The sequence below is a fragment of the Dasypus novemcinctus genome, chromosome 25, assembly GCF_030445035.2.
Source record: "Dasypus novemcinctus isolate mDasNov1 chromosome 25, mDasNov1.1.hap2, whole genome shotgun sequence".
Lineage (NCBI taxonomy): Eukaryota > Metazoa > Chordata > Mammalia > Cingulata > Dasypodidae > Dasypus > Dasypus novemcinctus.
The window spans coordinates 19877163-19897427 of record NC_080697.1 but is presented as its reverse complement, the minus strand read 5'-3'; the positions used below and the strand labels follow the sequence as shown (position 1 = coordinate 19897427).

The 20265-nt window shown below is 54.1% G+C and overlaps 1 protein-coding gene across 2 annotated transcripts in view; it reads right to left on the bottom strand.

Annotated features, from left to right (window-relative positions):
* The window catches only part of LOXL2 (lysyl oxidase like 2), a 96627-nt gene that overhangs the window by 31159 nt on the left and 45203 nt on the right, over positions 1–20265 (bottom strand). The window contains exons 4-6 of one of the 2 annotated variants that reach the window (XM_004452347.4): positions 15522–15733; positions 9644–9866; positions 5996–6179 (exon numbers count right to left, since the gene is read on the bottom strand). In XM_004452347.4, coding sequence (XP_004452404.1) covers positions 5996–6179; positions 9644–9866; positions 15522–15733 — 619 coding nt within the window. Of the gene's footprint in view, positions 1–5995; positions 6198–9643; positions 9867–15521; positions 15734–20265 lie in introns of both variants that reach the window. The other variant, XM_004452346.5, reaches the window with a different exon arrangement.

The window sequence follows — 20265 nt, the reverse complement described above, 5'->3', positions numbered from 1 at the left end:
TCCCTTCTCTTCTGTGGCTCAGCTTAAGAAGACTTCCTCTTCTTCTGAACTCCTTCAGGGTTCACTTCCTCCACCTCTCACTTGTGAGGCTCTGAGCTTTGCGATCAGCCTGAGGCTGAAGTCAGCCTGTGTTTCCTCGGGGCATGGCCCAACCTCCCTGAGCGCCACTTCCTCAACTGGCCCACTAATCTGAGGACAATAATTACACCTATCTTGCAGCTCTGAGATTATGAGAAATGGAAGTGTGTCAAGTGGCTGGCATTAAGTAGGGAGTCAGTGCATGGGGGGGATTTTTTTCAGTAGCGTTTCTTACATATCATCTTCTGTTTGTTAGTTATCTTCGATTGGGATTATTTCTTACTTCTCCCACTTGGCTTGAGCTCCTCAAGAGCAGAACCCATCACTGTAAATGTCTGTGGAATAAGTGAATTCTTCATTCCAGGGTGTAGCTCAAATAGTACCCAACAAATATTGATTTCTAGACTACAGCACAAACCTGAAGGGAAGGGAAAGGTTAATTAAGGAACCTAACATGCTTTAGATTCCATCTAACAATTGGTAAGTCGTGTTTGGGCCCAATTTATGAGCACTTAGGTGGCTCCTGCAGACATCGGGGAGCAGGCACAGTCCTGCCACGTTTGGGGCATTTCAGAGAGGAGACAGCCAGGGTTTCTCAGCCTATTCCCTGCACCACCACACTCCTGGGTGAGCTGGGCAGGGTGGCACTAAAGGATACCAGCCCGGGGGTCTGGCCTCCGCATGCCCTTCGAGTCTGTGGGCTCCCGCTCGCTGCCCTGGATTTGATGTTCTGCCTCCTGGATCTCCAGCTTCCACCTCCTCCTGGCTTCTGGATCGCCCCCCAAGTTAAGTTGCTGTACCTTGCAATGCCCTCCCCGCCTTGATTCCTGGCCCTGGGGACCACCAGCTTGCAGCAGGAGGAGGGTGCTGTGGAAGTAGCCACACCCAACCCCTTGGAGCAATATTATGAATTCCGTGAGTTGAGACCAGTTAGCAAGTTTCACAATCAATTTAATAGACTTTTAAAAGTACCATAGATTTTTAAAAAGTACCAATCAGATTTTTAAAAGTACCATAGAACAGAGTAAAAAACATCAGTGTTCATATGCAGAGGGCTATTAAACATGTTACAAGTCCTGGTAAACTTCATTTTCTAAGTAGTTAATGAACATGCTTAGCCCAGGTCTCCCTCTTAGCCCTTATTCCAGAACCCGTCCCACTCATATCCTGGAGAGAACCGGCAGTCCCGCATGCCTTCCTGCCAGAGCTAAGCGTTTCCCACCAGAAGGGAAAGAGCAAACGAGGTGGCTAGGACTCACTTCAGCTTAGCCCCTTCAAGATGGTCTATGGGCAACCTTTCCTCACCCAGGACCTGGAAACCAGGCTCTGATCAGAACCTGTCAAGAAAAGAAGCCTCACTCTCAATTAGAGCCAAAATGAAAGGAACCTTACTCTGTGGTTCTGATCACTCCCACAGCTGTTAAAGGAATTCCTAGCTGGGAGTGGGCAGCTTTATCCCGAGTGAAGCCAGCTGCCCAAGGAAGTGCCAGCTCACCAGAAGCCCCTGATGGGGACATACGAGTGCCAGTCATTGGCAGCCTGAAATACCTCTTCAAGAAACAAAGTTAAGTAGTGTCTATGTCAAAGCCAGCTGTTCCCTCTAACTCTTAGCCCAAACACCTATTGCTAGGGGGAGGGTAAACCAGACATCTGTTAAGAAACCTTGTCTGTTTTCATTTCCTGTAGCTTCTCCCAATACAATTACTAAAAGGGCAATGCCTCTTCTCATCCTCCTCTTAGCTGTCTTAGGTATAACCACCACCATGGAAAACTGAGACTGGCAATTTATACCACCCACTATCTATTACAATCACTTCCTAGAGCTAACTAACAGCACAGAAGAAACCAGCCAAGCCTTACAAGCGCTAAAACAGCAAAGGACTTTCTTGCTGCTGTGGTGCTGCAAAATTGCAGGGTGCTTAATGTGCTGCCAGCAGCACAGGGAGGAACATGCCTGTTCCTTAGGGAGGAATGCTGTCTCTATGTAAATCCCTGCGAAACAGTCCTACACAGCATTCAAAACCTGCAAAACGGGGCCCACCAACTTTGGGAATTGCAGCCTTCAGAGGCACCTGGCCTCTTCTACTCTTGTGGTCCAATATCCTTTTAGTGGGACCGTATAGCTTCAAAATTCTAATAAAGTTATTTCTTCCAGAATCAATGCCTTGTTAGCTGTACGAGGATTTCATCCAGCTCCACCCACAGTACCAGATAGTTCTTCCCCCAACTGCGAAAGAATAGCAAGAAGGTTTTACACATTTCAGGTAGGGCCTCCTGCCCCTAACCAGCAGGAAATAATTACAGAAGAATGACCATCGTCCTTTAGCAACCTTTAAGAATAAAGGTGTAAACTCTCTGAGGGGGGAGTTGAGGCAGGCTAGTCAGGGAATAAAGAGATGGATCTGGAACCTAGCAGAAAAACGCAGCCATGTAACACGTGGCCATGGAGACCCCACAAGACGGCTGCTGGGAGAACCCTGTGAGAACCTCCATGTAGAATGGGATTTCACCTGGGATCAAGGAAAAGCCCTGGATATTATCAAGGGGTCTTGTCATTCGGCAGTCCCGGACAGTTGATAGGTAGGGTAACCAATCAAAACAGCAAACAGCTGGGATTCCTCTCCCAACATTAGCAAAGGGGCAGAATAATTAATGATTTAAAAAGCAAGTGCAGAAACCAAATCAGTCATTTCGCCCTTTCTTTTCCCTGCCTGGATTAGCCTGCAAGTAGACCTGGGGATTTGTAATCTGTAATGGGGATTTGTAATCTGTGAATCAGCCCTTTTTACTCCTTTTTAGCCCCTTTCCTCTCTTGGGGACCCATAATCTGTTATTTTCTCCCATTCCTCTCATTTTCTTAATAAACAACTGGCCTAAATGAAAAAAAAAACAAGCGTGTGTGTGGGTGTATATATATATATATATATATATATATATATATATACACACACATATATACCAGTGTTTTGCATGTTGTAAAGGTAAGCATTGTCTCATGAAACTTTTGTTTCAGTTTTATGTGCATGCCATGTTCTGTAATCTATTACTATGGATTGCAGGCAAAAGAATTTTAAAGCCACTTCTCTAGACCTGTACCGTCCAGTTCCGCAGCCACTGGCCACATGGAGCTACTGAGCACTTGAAATGTGGCTAATCTGAATTGAGATGTGCTGTGAGTATAAAATACACACTGGATTTCAAAGGTTTGGACAAAAAAATGTAAAATAGAGCATTAATGTTTATATTGACTCTATACTGAAATAATACAGTTTTGGATATACTGAGTTAAATAAACTATAGTATTAAAAATAATTTCATCTGTTTCTTTTCACTTTTCTTTCCCCGTGGCAACCAGAAATTTTAAAATACCTATGCAGCTCACCTTATTTTTCTATTGAACAGCTCTGCTAAGGAGTGCTGACATTTCTTCCCCAAGCGTGTATTTGGCTGACCCAGCTTACTCAACTGGAACTCACTCATTCAATCCTTATTCAGTTATTCTCAGCACTATGCGCTGGGCATGAATGTGGTGATAAGGACACAGAGATAAAAGGCCCAGGCCCTACCCTCACATCACTCTCTGTCTCAGAGGAAACAGACAGCAGCAGTGCAGTGGTGTGCAGATGTGCACGAGGCGTCCCAGGAGATTAAAACAGCAGTCCTTGGCTATGACCTAACATTCAGCCTGGTGATAAGAGCGGTCTCTTTGAGAATCACAGTCAGGAAACAACCAGAACCTCCGACATCCATAATCCACCTGCCTTTTTTTAGAGTGGAAATTCTGATTTGACACTGAACATGCTACTTTTCCTTTTCTGCCTACCAGCATGGCAGGAGATAATATATGATCCAATGTTTCCTGCAAGGACAGCGCTGCAAATGTCAAATATCTTCCTCCCAGCATTCAGAAGGCCCGGAGGCCACGGAAACGTTTGGCAGCTCTGAGCAGGGAAATAATTAGGTCAAGTAGCACACACCCATGACAAATGGAATGTTCATGTCATCCGAGGGCTTGTTTATTCCTCAGAAGGAGTGATCTTTGTCCCATGGACCCAGGGAGAACACAAACCGACATGTCAACCAATCAGAAAAATGGACTGTGGGAATTTTCAAGATCCACTGGGACCCGAAGAGTTTGCCCTGACCAGGGGAGGAGAATCACTGAGTCATGAACTGAAGCTGCCACAAGGGATGATGCTACGTCAAAGTCTGCCCCGGATCCCCAAACTTCAGTGCACACCTAGGAAGTCTGCACAGATTGGAGAATGGCGGTGAAAAGATATTCCAAGTGGCAACAGGACTGGGCCATCATAGGCGTGAAAGAAAAAGGCCATATCTGAAAGGAAGAAGACTTGGATTCCAGTCTATATCTGCCACTAACTATGGGGACAACCTCGGGCAAGTTACCTGTCCTCCTGAGCCTCAGATTCCTCATCTGTTGGCCTAAATGACCCTTGAGGATGACGCCAGCTGATGATTCCAGGTCTCCTCTTCCCAGCCCACTGGAAAGCAAGGCCTCCACTGAACCATAAGGCAAGCATTAAGAGCTGACCCCGAACCCTCCAACTTCTCTAATTGAAAAATAAAATCCACTTCACCACTGAACACAATCTGAGGGAGTCTAATTTGCTCCTAATAGCTCTGGATCAGGGGCTGGCACCCTACAGCCTCCGAGGCCAAGTTGGGGCTGCCATCTGTTTTTGTAAATAGACGTTTTCTTGGAACATGCACATTCACACACACACACAAAAGAACTGGTCCCCTTTAGGCCAGGCACGGACGTGCTGTAAAAAGAACCAACAAGTGGCACCAATCAGAGGAGCTCTGCCTCTAGAAGTGCAAAAACGCTCCATGTTCTTCAGTCAAGGTGGAGGCTGAGTCTAGAGTCCACAGGGAAACCAGTGCATGTGGAGTTCACGCCTGGGGGGCCGGGATACTGCTTCCTCGAGGCTGAGAACAGTGACCTCACCACATTCCGTCCCGAGGGCTGGATCCCGACAGTGTGGAAACCTCTTCTTCCCACAGGACAGGGCCCCCCACCCCTTGTCGACATCCCTCTCTCCTTCCTCCTCTACCCCCGCAGCCCACAGCGGCCTCCCTGCTGCTCGGCTCTGCCAGGATTCCAGGAAATGACAGCGATCCCCCTCGCTCAAACCGCAGGTCTCTGGGGGAGGGCTGGGCAGTCCCTGGGGTGGGCTGCAGAGTCTGTTTTGGTGTCCGCTCCCCCTCCCGGAGGACCCGGGCTCGAAAAGAGACGCGGTCTTGCCGGGGAGGGGAAACGATTTGTCCTGCTGTAGTCCCGTGACCCACTTAAGCCTGCTCTACTTTTGTTCTTTGCTCAAATGAGAGATTCGTTCAGGACACTTAATAAAAACCAGGCCCCTTCTTGTTCACGTCTCCCGAGAGGCAGTGCCAGCCTTCCCGTTCGGCCTCACGGCGTAAGTAGGAGAAAGCTCGTGGTGATCACCAGAGTGGAAAAGCGAGGTGACATCTGGGATTTTTTTTTCTCCAGCGGTGGTCCACCGCCTGATGAATTCTGAGGCCCTTTCCTGGAGGAAGGGCCTGAGAACCCGGGCTTTCTCAGCGTGAGGCGGTGGAAGATGCTGGGTTAGGAAAGGGGAGAGTTAAGCTGGAGTATCCACTTCCTGCTAATAGGTTGTTTCGTAGTCCATTTCCTTCCTTCCCTGGGCCTCAGCTTCCAAATCCATCAGGTGGGGAGTTTACACTCCACGTTCTCTAAGACCCCTCCTAGCCCTGGCTGGGGAGAGGCTTGGACCTCTGTGATAGAGAAGGAGCTGCGGAAGGGATGGGAGAAAGTAAGGAGCCCCTGAGAAGCACAGGGCAGCCAGCCAGGAACCCAGCAGGCTCTCTGCGCAATGGCCCGCCGTGAAGAGGCTGCGCGGCCCCTGTTCCTTACCTTGCCCCAGCCTGGAGCCGGTGACGGCCTCTTTGGCACTCCCAAAGCCCAGCTCTCTGCAGACCACGCTGGCAGAAACCAGGTCCCACTTGTCGTCGCAGACGGTGCCCCACTCGCCGTTCTTCAGCACCTCCACGCGGCCCTCCCCAGTGTTGGCGCCACCTCTCAAGCGCACCAGGGGTTGCTGAGGAGACACACGGTCCTGCTGAGTGGAGAAGCTGATGCACGCTTCAGCGGGCAGGAGCTGGGGAGGCGTGCTCTCTGCTCCCCCCCAGCCCAGGCACGCAGTCTAGGAGCTCGCGTGCGTGCGTGCGTGTGTGTGTGTGTATGCTGGGGGGGGCAGGGTGCACTCACTACACAACCTGCTCTGGTGCAGGCTCCCTTTCGGCCGGGAGCTCTGTCCTCCAGCCCTGGCGAGCCCATCAGCTCGTCATCAGCCAGGCCCCAAGCCAGGCTGCTGCTTTCTCCTTGCCCCTCATTGCCCCACCTGGCCCCAGGACCTTACATCAGCACTTCCCTCCTCCCCGTACCCCAGAACCTCAAGATCTAGAGCTACAGAAAGAGGCTCTGACCCCCAAGTCTGCAGATTCCAGATGGCGTCATCAATCCTCCTCGCTCATCACGGGGCACTGGAGGGGAGCCCCAAGGTGAGGCTCCACGGTGCTGAGCAGACCACAGGGCAGTGGTTCTGCTTTCGCCAAGGAAAGGCAGGAGGGAGAAGAGTGGGAGGCCGGGAGCTAGGAGGGAGGCCTGGGCCAGGCAGCCGGCCCCGTCAGGCCTCAGGGAACGGACTCTGAGGGGACGGGAGCCTCACCCCATGAAAGCCGCTCGCTGTCCCGGCCTGGGGTCCTGCCCACCCCCCACTCTTGCCCCGGCTACCTCCTAATTCTACCATCTAAACTGCACTCCAGGTCCAGAGGTGCCTGGCACCTCAAAAGATCCAGCTCCACCAGACGCAGAGAGGGGTGCAGGCTGCGGTTTAAATGCCTGAACCGCCCGCTTCGATGCCACTGGGTCACATCTTACAAGCCACAAGCTGGCTGGCGGGGCCCCACCTGCTCCATGCCCTGGCTCCTGTGCACGTGTGCTGGGTGGGGGCTTAGCGGGCTGTGAGGCTCTGAGTTATTACGGGCGCTTGTTCGATTCAACACAAAGAGAGTGAGGGAGGCAGGGGCCCTGCTCCACGCTGACTTCACCCCGCTTTGGCTGCCCGCTCCCACCCCTGGCTGGTCTGGCTGTGGCAGGCCCGGACAGAGGTGACAATGTGGGAGCATTAAGAAGCAGCCCCCTCGACAGACAGGCCATTCAATGAGAACCTCGTCCCTCCACCCTCCAGCCGAGGTGCCCATTCCCCCACGTCCGCCCTCCCCCCAGACTGCGCCTCATGTCTGTCCATCAGGCCGCAGGGTGGGGTGCTGTGGGGCACCCAGATTCACCACACCCCAGGGAATCTGACCTTACACTGGGAGGGGAGAAGATTAGAGGGATGGGGTGGGGGCAAAACGCCCTGTGGTTTCAGTTTTTAAAAAGACAAAACAAACCTCCTGTCTCAGCCTTCCTTTTCTGTAGGGCAGAAAACCTCCGGCTTGCCCCACCTTCCTTCCCAAGCTGGAAGCCGGGGCCCCCTTCCCACCCAGCAGGCAGCCCAGGGCCCAGGCTTAATGGGCAAAGAGTGTCAAATAACTTTGCATCACCCCAGCAGTGGCCAGGCAGAGAGTCAGCTGGCCTTGGAAGAGAAAAAGAAAACCAAGGGAAAATGTGATGTAAGGCTCTCTGGCTCCTTTTTTTTTCTCCTTTTTCTCTCTTTTAATGGGTTTGGTAAGAATTTGATTCCTTTGCTTTAAACTGCACAGTAGAGGAATTCCAAAACAGTGGGACCTGGTATTCTGGATGACGAGTGAGGCAAGCCCAGAGGCTCCAGGCCAGGCTGTAGAAGGGACCTGGGCCCTCAGATTACGTAGCAGGGGAGGGCGGCGGGGGGCTGGGGGTGCAGGGGGGCTGCTTTGGAGAGGGCCCGGGACTGGCTGTCCAAGCACGCCAGGGCGCCTGCTGTGCACATTCGAGGGTGCCATCACCTCTGCGTCCTTTTCGGCTGCCTTGAGCAAATGGAGAAGGCGGGGCTGACTCACCCAGGAGGTACCCCAGAGAGTTCCCACACCCTGCTGCCAGCTGGAATCACACCATTCATCTCCTTCCTCTAACTCTCGGTTCTGCCAGCCCGGGAGGGCACCCCCTGCCTCTTGCCCCGTCTCTAGGTATTGATGGGGGAGGGGAGAACAGAGCGGGCAGAGGGGAGGCCAGGTGGAATGGGCGCAGGGGCAGAGGAGAGAAGGTGCAGGAAGCCCGCCAGCCTTGAGGAGGGGCTGTCCTCGGCAGGGACAGGTCTGCTCACCCCCTGCTACTTCCACCCCCTGCCTCGGCCCGACAGACTCAAGGTGTGGTCTGGTGGGGGCGGGGGACATGGCTGAATGGGCACCTCAGCTGGGGGTGGAGAGACAAATTCTTAATGTCTTCTCTGTGGACATCTACCCCGACCAGGGCCTTTCCCGGCTCCCCTGGTCCCTCTTGCCCTTGACCCAAGTCCCATTCCTTAGTGAACTCACCAAAGTGACTCCAAAGTACTGAAGGTTTGTCTGGCCATGAATTGTCCCCTTAGAGATGGCCAAACACTTCCGCTCCCCGTCCCTCCCCTCTTCCCAGGTGCTACTCCCACCCTCTGGTCCCAACCTGCAGTTTCTAGAGTAAACAAATCACAGAGAAAGGAGACACATAGGAAAAGAAAAAGTCCCTGCCTCCAGAATTATAGAGAACAAACAGAACAGCGTACTTTCTGTTTCTCAGAGGCTGGGTTTATCCAGCTCGTGCTCAGGGCAATTCACTTTCCCTCTCGAACCAGCCGGTCCCGATGGGATGTTAATTTATATGAGCAGATGTACACCTTCAGCTCTTTGAGTACATGTCCACACCCCCACGCACGTGGACTGTCACACACGCTCTCATGCGGGCACCCAAAGGTGCTGCTTCACAAACAGAATGGGTACAGATGACGTGGACACAGTAGTGGTAGGTTTTCCTTTTCTGTCTTGGTGAAAGCTTTCAAAAATGGTTATCCTTCCTCTTGCAGAATCACACCAAATGTGTTTCAAAACATTTGAAGCTGATTTCAGGTGCTTTTGAGAGTTCTATCCAGTTTCCAATGGTTCCAGGATTAGTTTTTCCTCCGGGAACTGTGCAAGAGCACAAGGTCCCTGTGTGGCCCACCCCCTCTATATTGTATACATTCCGGGCCACCGAAAAGTGCACAAGGAAGCTGTGAGGGCTGATAAGGAGGTGTTCCCCTCCTTCCAGGGATCTGCTCTACAGAGGGGTCTCTGTTCTCAAAGGGAAGCAGTGAGGGTGGCAGGACAAGTGGGGACTCTGATGACATGGGGCAGGGGACCGGCTGCTGCAGGTGGCCTCACTGGTGGGGCTGGCCCGGCTCAGTTCCGGGACCAACTGTCCACTGCTGTCTTTCTGCCTCCCTGCCTCCCAGGAGAGAGGTCTCTGGTCTCAGCCAGGGCCCAGCTCTCCTCACTCCTGGGTATCCTGCCAGCCCCTTGACCGCCCCACCCGGATGGCCAAATGGTCACACTTCCTGCCCTTCCTCACCTCTGGCTTGTAGGCTTTCCGGAATCTCGAGGGTCCGTCGAGGCTGAAGGCCTGGCCTGCCACACAACTCACCACGGCGGGCAGCCCATTCTCACAGGTGACATTCTTCACCGGGTCCAGCGACACCCGGGTGCCCAGCTTGCAGCTGGAGATGTGGGCCTCTGTGCCTGTGCAGTCCATGGAGAACGGCCAGTAGTTGGGCTTCTTCCGGGCGGCAAACATTCTGCAGAGGGAGGGAGGGAGCAGGTCACCAGGGCTTGAGGTGCCCATCCCTCGCCCTCATTCTTCATAAATAAGCGCCGGGTGCCTCCTCTAGGCCAGCCTCTGAGCTGGGGGAAAAGATGGACACGCTCTCTGTCACCCTGCCCTCAGCCCTGCTTTGTGGACGGAGTCTGGTCTATGCTGGGCATGGCAAGGCAGGCTGGGGAAGAGATAGACAGGCCCCCCTGCCTTCAAGCAGCTGACAGTCTAGGTGAGAAGACTAACACAGAGTGGTAAAATAATAATAATGTAGCTATAAACACAAACTGTAAAAAGGCATCTAAAAGAGAAGAGAGAAGGAAAGGTCCCCCACAGGCCTGAGTGATGAGGGACAAGTCCACAGTAAGACAGGAGCTGAACCAAGCCGTGCAAGGAGGAGGGCTGGGGAGTGTACCCTGTCCTCTCATTCTGTCCCAGCAATTTGGGGCCTGGGTGCTCGTGCCCACCCAGGCCAAGGGCAGAGAGAGCACAAGCAGCATCATGCCAGCTGCCCAGGGGTGAGCCCTCTTGGGTAGGCCGACCCCGGAGTGGACAGTAGTGAGGTCTCGTCCTTGCTGGTCTAGCAGGCCCGGAAGGACATGATGTGAACACAGAGGCAAGACAAACTCCACCATTGCCATCATCCTCTTTCTTTAACCAAAAATTGAGACTTGTAACCATTAGAGTGTACCTGAGGGCAGTGACCCAGAATACTTGAAATAAGGACTATCCTGGAAAATTCAGGAGGTATGCCCACAATAAGCTATAGCCTAGAGCAGAGGATTACACAAGAGAACTATTAATAACCCAAGAGCCACCGCCCCTCCCACTTCCTGTCAGGCCTCAGCTCTTGGAAATGCAACCTACAGCTTGTTCCTCCCCACAGAGAACAGGCTCTGGGGACACCAGCCGGCAAAGGATTGGTCAAATCTCAGCAGCCCACACTTGGCTCAGGAAAATCCTTGGCTTCCAGCTATCAATGCACAGCACCCTCTCCTAGGAGCAGCTGTATGGGGCTCCTGATATAGAAAGAAGGGCCCGGGCCAACACAGAGATGCCCAAAGATGGCGCTCCTTCCTGCCTGAGGCAGCCCTGCCTCCCTCTTACGTCAGCTGACAGGAATGCAGGGCCCCCCTGCAGCGCCCCAGCTGCCCCCCTTCACTCAGGACAGGCCCCTGCAGATGTGATGGGGAGGATGGGTGCACAGCCCACTCTGGTGACGGGAGATGGGGGACGGCCTTTGGCCAAGCGGGAAACCAGAGTGTGACAGGGTGTCTAGGCCGCAGGCTGGGTAGCTGCAGGAACGTGGAGCTGGACCCATTTAACTCAGAGTGAAAAGTCCTACTCGTTTTCCTGCGAAACGTGAAGGCAGATTCTGAGGGTCCCTGAAGCTGAAGCTTCATGAGTTGCGAGGTACACCCCCAGCTCCCCGACCTGGCGCAGAGGCCAAGCTCCAAGCAAGGCCAGGGGCAGGGGAGAAGGCAGGCTCTCCGGCGATTGGGAGGCAGAGGCCTCCATGGAGCAGGCAGATAAGATGCCTGGATTCCTCGGACCAGGGTGGAGGATGCGGGGGGGGGGGGGGGGGGGGGGATGGAGAATTCCCCTGACGGGGCTGGGAGCAGAGGCTCAGGGGAATTGCCGCAGGCAGCTTGGGGGGAGCTCTGAGGCCTCTTGAGAGGCCACCTCGGAGGGAGTCAGCCCCAGAAGGGCTGTGGGGAGACCCCAAGGAGAGAGGAGCCGCCTCATGGCTCAGGTTAGCTGCCGGGGCTGCGAAGCCCTTTCCGGGCCTGGGTGGGTGGGTGGATGCCTGGGGATTACTAACCCCCACCCCAGCCCCAGAATTACTTTCTTTCTTTCTTTTCCTTTTTTTTGTAATATCTTTATTTGGCTTTGGCATTAGGGTGATGTTAGCTTCAGAAAAATTAGTTTAATAGCATTCCTTCCTATTCAGTTTTTAGAAGAGTTTGAGCAAGATTGGTATTCGATCTTCTTGAAATGATGGGTATAATTCACTTGTCAAGCCCTCTAGTCCTGGACTTTTTCATTTTGGGGTTTTTTTGATGACTGATAAACAGGTATATTTCTAGTGCAGGTTAACCAAAGCAAGGCATGCAGGGTTCTGGGAAATTGTAAAAAATTAAACTCTAGAGAATTACTTTCAAACCAGCTTCCTTCCTGGAGCAGGCAGTGCACAGGGAGGCCCCTTCTGCCACAAGGGTGCGATGTAGAAAGGGTGAAAGGGAGGTGGGGGATGGTACCAGAAGCCAGGATTAAAAGGCCATCGATTCGGGGACTGTGCGAGGTCTCGCCCACCCCCGTGGCCTCCAGACCTCTGTCACCCTTAACTTCCTGAGCATGGCCCACCGATGCCCCACCCACCCGGGCCAGCCCTGCCCCGTGCTCGGTGCTCAGTGCTTGGGTGAACGCTCGTCCCAGGCGGTGGGGCCGGGTGGAGGGGCATTAGCGGCTTAAGGAGGCCCCGCCTCCCGCCAGCTTAGATCCAAAAAGGGTCTGAAGCCTGAGAAGGACCCTCTTCCTGGGGGCAGACCTGAGCTTTGCCAGGGTGACCCCCTGAGCCCACTGCCCTCAGGCCTCTGCTGCCCCCTGGGTAGACAGAAGGGCTTGGACAGGGTGAGCTCCCAGCTCTGGGGGTCCTTCAGCCCCCTGCCACTCAGCCCCTAACGGCACCACTGAGGCACAGAGACTCTCCAGCCCGCCTGTCTCTTCCGGGGCACACCAGGGACAGGGATTCGGAGACTCCCTCGCTGTGGCTTCCGTCCGGGATGCACACACAGCCGGTCAGAGATAAGCAGAGGAGTCTGCGGCCCCCCTCCCGCCCCACCCCTGCGCGGGCAGCCACCCCCAGCTGGAGGCCGGGAGGGGGAGCCCGCGTGCGGCGGCATCTGTTAATCATCTCGCCTCGCAGCAGAGAACCCCCACCTTGGAAGCCTTTTCCTGCTCGGATTTGAAAAGGCAAAGCCACAGACGCGGGGGTGTGAGGCGCCGGGAGAGGGGGTTTCGAAACCCAGCGCAGGATTAGACGTGGCCCCGCTGCCGAACCCGGGTCAGAGACCCGCCTCCTCAAGGGCAGGCGGCGCCCTGCGCGGTCCCCAGTCGGGGAACCCGTCTTCAGGTGCTGGCGGCGGGGCTCCCCCTCCCGGGGAGCCTCCTCGGGTCCAGCGGCAGGCCGGTCAGCCCCACACCTGCCTGGGGGGCTCCGGGCCTGCCGACGGGGGAGGAAGCTCGTCAGGGAAGGGTGTCTGCTTTCCTTGGCTGTCAGGCGGAAGGAAAAGCTGAGACGGTGTCCCGAGGGAGAGAGCCGGCCAGCTGCGGGGAGGTTCTCCAAAACCGTCCGAGGAGGGGCGCCCGTGCGAACAGGAACATCTGGTCCCTGTCTGGGGGCAGCGTGGGAGTGGGAACCACCACCGGGCTCCCTGCCAGGGGTCCCGCCAGGAGGGAATGGATCAGAGCCTGGAGGGGCTTAATCCAGTCACCCAGTCCAGGCAGGGCAGCGCCCGGGGCCCAGCACCCCCCGGGGAACTGGAGGTGGAGCTGGGCTGGAGGCCCCATCTCCTGACTTTGAAGCCACCACTCTTTCCACAGATTTGCATGAAAAAGAAGGCAGTGTTGTAAGTCGACCTTCATAAACTGGATTGCCCTTGTTGGAGCCTGGATGTGCCACTTACTAGTTGTGTAACTTTCCCCTGTCTTAGATTCTTCCACTCTAAAACAGACCCCTAGTTCAGCGAATTAAACGATTAAGGCCAGTGACTGGCACAGAGCAAGCACCCAATCAACGTTAGTTAACAATAAGCATTACCTAGCAATCATAACTAATAAGCACTAGTTCTTATGCTAATACCCAATAAGCATCAGGTACCAATAGCATTACTAAGAGGAGGCCAGAATGTTTGACCTAAAGTAAGGGGGAAATGGAAAGGAGAAATGAGTTTATATGGCTACGAGTTTCTAAAAAAGAGTCTGGAGGCTGGCAGAAGGTTTGCCCTCATGCACAACTGAGCAGAGTCAGAGAGACAGATAAAGCAGATACAACCCCCAGATATTGGTTCCTTTGAGGGCTAAAGAGACCCATGGGAGTTATGGTCATGGCCGATGGGGTTAACTACCAGGGCAGATGGCCCCTCTTTGGAAATGGTGTTTATGTGTGATGAATCTGGACTCAGATGGGATCTCCCTTCATAAGACTTTCATGCTAATGTGCTGGAGGTGCAGTTAATGTTGGGGTTTAAGATATATTTAGGGGATATGAATCTCTGGACTGACAATGTGATAGCCAGATCCTGAGCCTCAACAGACTCCAGCACCTACAATCTGATTTATTGGACTTACCACACTCAGCTAAGATGGAGGTGAAGAAGGACAACCACCACACCATGGAGCCTAGAGTGATTACAACTGAAAATGGGAGGATTGCATCCAGCATCCAGGTGGAATCTGAGCCTCCTCTTGACATAAAGGTGCAATGGACACAACCAATCCAGTGTCCACATAGAAGAGGTGGCATTGGATTGGGAAAAGTGGACATAATGGACAAAGGGTATGGGGAAAGGCAGGAAGAGATGAGAGGTGGAGGCGTCTTCGGGACATGGAGCTGCCCTGGATGGTGCTTCAGAGGTAATCACCGGACATTGTAAATCCTCACAGGGCCTACATGATGGAATAGAGGAGAGTATGGGCCATGATGTGAACCAATGTATATGAGGTGCAGAGGTGCCCAAAGATGTACTTACCAAATCCAATGGATGTGTCATGATGATGGGAACGAGTGTTGTTGGGGGGGGGAGAGGGGGGGTGGGGGGGTGGGGTTGAATGGGACCTCACATATATATTTTTAATGTAATATTATTACAAAGTCAATAAAAAATAAAAAAATTAAAAATAAAAAAATAAAAAAAAAAAACTATAATTCATGCTGTGTAGCAATGCTCCAAAGTGTACTTATTAAATGCAATGATTGTACCACACTAAAAAAAAAAAAAAAAAAAAAAAAAAAAGAGGAGGCCAGAAGATCCCCACTCCTCGCCAAGTAACTTCCACTTCAGGGGTGCCTGAAATTCCTTCACTGGACACCCCTTGGGTCGAACTAAGTCCCCTTACTATCTACTTCTTTGCCCCCTCCCTGGGAGATAGTCCTGGAAAGCACAACAGGATGGTACGATTTAATGGGGATTTGTTAAACTGCATTCAATCCATCAGGCTCTCAATTACTTAGCAGTTGCAGAAACTTCCTGATTTATCAGAATAACCGTTCGCTGAGGACAAGGAAACATTTCTAAGATGGTAAGAGCCTGCCCAGTCTTGCTCAGCCTACCTGGCCACTGAGTTTTAGAAAATCCAAGCATCTAACGCTTGGCACGACCCTTCTCCCATAACCTTGACCCCACTCTAATCATTTCTTGAGCGTCTGTCTCCCCATAGCAGCGGGCGCCCCTCGAGACGAGGGCCGTGCCTGACGACACAGGAGCCCGGCGCCTTCTCGGTGCTGGCCAGCCAGCTCGCCCGGCCATCACGGGCAACGGAAGGGACCTGCCTGTGCCCGCGTGACACGGCAAGGGCTGACTCTTTTAACAAGGCAGGCGGGAGCCGGGGCGCCCCCCGGGTTCACGCGTCTGCTTACTTGTACACTTTGGTGTTGTACTTCTTCTCCCCGGGGAAGCCAAACATGCCGCAAACCACGTGGGAGTTCTTGGCCGTCCAGTGCTCGTCACAGATCTGCTTCCAGGTCTTGCCGTCCTTCACCTCCACGTAGCCCTCGGTCACCGGGGTGCGTCTGCGGTAGGCGGAGAGGATGGCTCGGATCCGGATGTCCTCTACCTGGATGTTCAGGTTCTGGGAAGGAGGCGGGGAAAGGACCGGGTCACTTGGCTGATCTGCGGCGCCAACCAACCAGCCTTCTGCAGCGCCTCCTCCGGGTCCAGCCCTCGGCTCCCCGGCCTCTACCCAGGCCACACAAGGCCACTGCGGTCAAGGTTACCTTGGGGGACATGGTGCTGTGGGAGGGGCTCCAGGGACCCCAGGAGGGGGAGCACGTGTGACCTGCACCAAAGAAGACCTGGAGGGTTCCCGGAGCCTCTCCCACGTCCTACCAAAGAACCTGGAGGGCAGAGGGCGGGCGGCTCCTCTCAGTCTCAAGCTAAGAACACAGGAGAGAAAGACGGCCCTTTGAGTGTTCCTGTTCTATATTAAGAGCAATTCACCTTTTGCGTTTTACTCCAAAGCCTGTGCGTGTGCAATGCGTGCATGTGGGTGTGTGCGCGTGGGTGTGCCCCTCCCCCACTAATCTTTCAGTAAAACTTAAGTTTTGGGCATTCCCGAAAATCCCCGGGAAGTGCCCTAGAGAAGGGCTGGGGCTTGGGGCGAAAGAGGGAGGGGCCGGAAAGAGGGGCTCGGGTGTTGAGCGTGCTCTGTGCAGGGGAGCCCCACCTGCGGGAAGTGAGGAGCGGAGGACCTGGAAGTAGGGGGAGCCCAATCCTTGGGCTGTGGCCAGGAAAGGCAGGATTCTGAATGCCTGGAGACCCCTGGAAACCCCCTCCTCATGCCCCCACCCATCCTTCTGTGGCAATGAATGAAAGAGAAGTTGGGGTATCTGGTACTGGGAGGAGCGAGGGAAGGGAAGGATTAATGGGCAGGCCCCAGTTGGATTTCGGTGAGGGGGTCGGAAGGCCCCTTCTTCTGAGCCTGACACCAGAGAACTGGTAGAAGAGAGGGGCCTGGAGCGGTCAAGCTGGAGGAGAGCAGTACAGGGCACCCTGGAGGTACGATGACACTTCCCTAAACAGGTACTATTGAACCTCCCTCCTGAAGCTCTCCCTTCCAGCCCCTCTTCTTTCTGTTCCAGGCACTACTCTAGAGGGTCCAGCCATCGCCAGCTCTCAGAATGGTCCCTGACCGGATCCCTACCTCCATCTCTCCCCCTCCATCCATCTCCACCAGGCCAGCCCCCCAAGAGCTCTTTCTAACACATACATCTAATATTGTCCCTTGACAATGGGTTTGTGGGCACTTTGCTAAATAATCCGGGCGTGAGTAGATAGACAAGGCCGCCTATTGTCCAGGAAACTTCATGACTATTTCCACCAGCTCTACAGGCTATATTCAGACGCGACACGTCACAATATACTCTCAAAGCAGCCGCAGAGTACTCCCCGAGAGCCAGGCCCTGTGCATCCTCTTACTTAATCCTCAAACGTAATGACACGGCCTGTTGTCATCCCCGGCTGACACACCTCTCCCCCTCCACCACCAGCACCAAGAGGCAGGGAGCACCTGGGATCCAGGGGAGAAACTCCCTGAGGCCCAGAGAGGGGAAGGTGGGCTCTGGACCAGGGCGGGCGTGGTGGAGCTGGTCAGAGGGGACCCGGCAGGAAGGACCCCAGCGGCCTACGCACCCCAGGCCCTTGTCCAGCCGGGATGCAAAGGAACCCCAAAGTTGAACAGATCCATTATTTGGGTGCCCAGGGATTCACGTCTCCCGGCCACTGGCTTCAGGGTGCAAAGCCAGGCGTTGCTCGCCGGTCCGGCAAGGTGGCGGGAAGCACGTGGGCCCAGAGTGAGGGTCCTTGGCCCTGGTCCCTCTCCACGTGGAGCGGAAGCAAGGTTGCCAGGGGCAGGGCTGGGTTTTCCAGCCTGGAGCCTTTACAGTCCCATCCATACGGGTCACGGGGCTCGTGCCACCAAGACACGTGGATGGGGGGAGCCAGGAAAGGGCCTGAGGTATACACCCGCCCGAGCCAGCCCCCTTCTCCTTCCTCCCACCTCCAGCGGCTGGAATTCCAGCGTGCCATGTGTCACGCCGAGAAGGAAAGTTCCTGCTGAGTAACATTAGCTCTGTGGCTTCCCGACACACAGCTCCGCCAACTGTATTCAATTCCCAATCCTTTCCCTAACAACGCCACTCCGGCCCACCCCCGCTGTGGGGCGACAGTGCGGCCACGCCGGAGAGGGCCCTGGACTCAGCACCCAGCCTGCCAGAGCGGGAGGGGCCGGACCCTGCTGGGGAAGCTCGGGAGTGGGGGGGCCTGCCCCGCTGCACCCGAGGAGGGTCAGCGTCCCCTCAGCAGAAGTACAACTGGCGGCTAGAGCTGGGTGAGCTCCAGGATGCAGAAACAAGCCTGGAGAAGAGAAAGGCCTAGAAGCCAGGGCACTTTGCCTTTGTTCTTCCACCAACTTCCTGTGCATAGTTGAGCCTGGCTCTGCACGTGTCTTGTTTCTGTTGTGCATGGTGGTGTGTGCCAGAATGTGATGTGTGTGTCTGTGTGTCATGTGTGTAGATCTGTATGTGTGTCTGAATGTATCCATATGTGTGCCTGTGTTTGTGTGTGTCCCTGGCAGGGTTGTATATGTGTAGGTCTATGAGTCATGTGTGTATGTGTGCATCATGTGTGTAGATCTGTGTGTGTCAGTGCGTGACAGTGTATCTGATGGTGGGTATGTGGCAGGGTTGTATATGTGTGTCTGTGTTGTGTGTGTCTGTGCATCATGCGTGTAGGTCTGTGTATGTGTTGGTGTGTGACAGTGTACATGATGGTACATGGCAGGGTTGTATATGTGTGAGTCTACGTGTTGTGTGGGTCTCTGTATGTGTGGCACCTGCCTCTGTGGGTGTGTGCGGCTGTGTCTCTGGGGTGGAAGAAAGGTTGGGAGGAACCTGCTCCCTCTAAAGCCTTAGAAAAGCCGTCTGGGTAGGTTTTGTACTCATTGCTCTTTCAAAATGGAATGTCCGGGACGCGGCTGTGGCTCAATCAGCTGGGCTCCCGTCTACCATATACGAGGCCCTGGGTTCGTGTCCCAGGGCCTCCTTGTGAAGGCAGGCTGGCTCGTGTGCCATGGAGAGCTGACGGCACGCGCCCGCAGAGAGCCGACGCAGCAAGATGACGCAACAAAGGGAGACAAGCAGACACAGAAGAATGCCCAGCGAATGGACACAGAGAGCAGACAGCAAGCAAGCAGCAAGTGGGGGGCAGGGTATGAAACGTCTTCTCTTCTCCGTCTGTGGAACCAAATCCCTCCCGTTCTGAAAGGCTCCAGTCCCACCTCATTCATTCATTCACCAAATACTGAGCACAGGACAGGCAGGCCTCCCCCCGCACGGACTTTCCAGCTTCCTCCACACACCCCAGGCACGGTGCCCTCCCTGCCTTTTCCCTGGGTCCCCAGGACAATGATGTCACCACGTACCAGACACCTACTGAAGTCTGATACTCCAGACCCTGCGCTCTTTACCTCCGCTACCTCGTTCAGTCCCCACAAGAGCCTGGGAGATGCCTAATGTCACACCTATTTCACAGGTGGAACAGAATGAGGAAACTTGGTGAGGTTTTGCCACTCGTCCAAGCCCACATGGCCGACATGTGACCTAAAGAAGGATGAAACCCGAGTTCCTACTGCCAGCCGGCTCCAAGCTTGGAGCCACGGGCATCTGAGCGGTCCTCGCCCCCACGGCCCAGCCCTGGTGTCCCCTGGCACTGGGGAAACCCGGAGAAGCGGGTTCCCTCCAGGGCCTGCTGGGCCGGGCTCATTCCAAGTCCACCCTGTATTCCGCCTGGAGGAGCCGTGAGTCAGCGCGGCGGCTACGTGAGGCAGAACTGCGCTCCCAGCTGCTCTTGGACGCGGGCCCAGGGAACTCCTCCGTGCCCCACATTCAGGGCCCGCTGCTAGTTTACGAGCTTCTATAGGCCGCTCGGAGACCTCTCAGTAAGAAAACACATGCAGCTCTCCCCCTTACTTCACTGCTGTGGAATCCCTTCCCATAACCACAAGGGTTGGGATTTTTTTTTTCCAGAAGTTTATTCCCAGAGAGAAAAGTGAAGATTTGGAACGCTAAAATAGACACAGATATATATTTTTAATGTATCTCTAGGCATGCTCGTTTTAAAAGAAGCCCAATAGCTCAGAAGTTCATAAAGCATCTGGCACTTTATTATTTTTTTTTGAAGTGCTGGGAATTGAACCCAGGACCTCTTCCGTGGGAGGCTGGCACTCAACCACAGAGCCCCATCGGCTCCCTGAGTTGCTTTTTTCGTTTGTTTTTTTGTTTTTAGGAGGCACTGGGAACCATATCCTGGACCTTCCATGTGGGAAACATGCGCTCGACCTTGAGCCACATCCACTCCACTGGCACATTTTTAAAATCAAATTAAAGTAGAAAAGAAAGTATATCAGAGGTTACCAGGGGCTAGAAGGAAAGGGGACTGGGGAGTTTGCTTAATGGGTGCAGACATTCTGTTTGGGGTGATGGGAAGTTTTTGGTACTGGATGGTAGTGATGGGAGCACAATATTGTGATGGTCATTAATGCCACAGAATTGTATGCTTACGAAATTGGCTAAAATGACAAAGTTATGCTATATATATTTTATGATA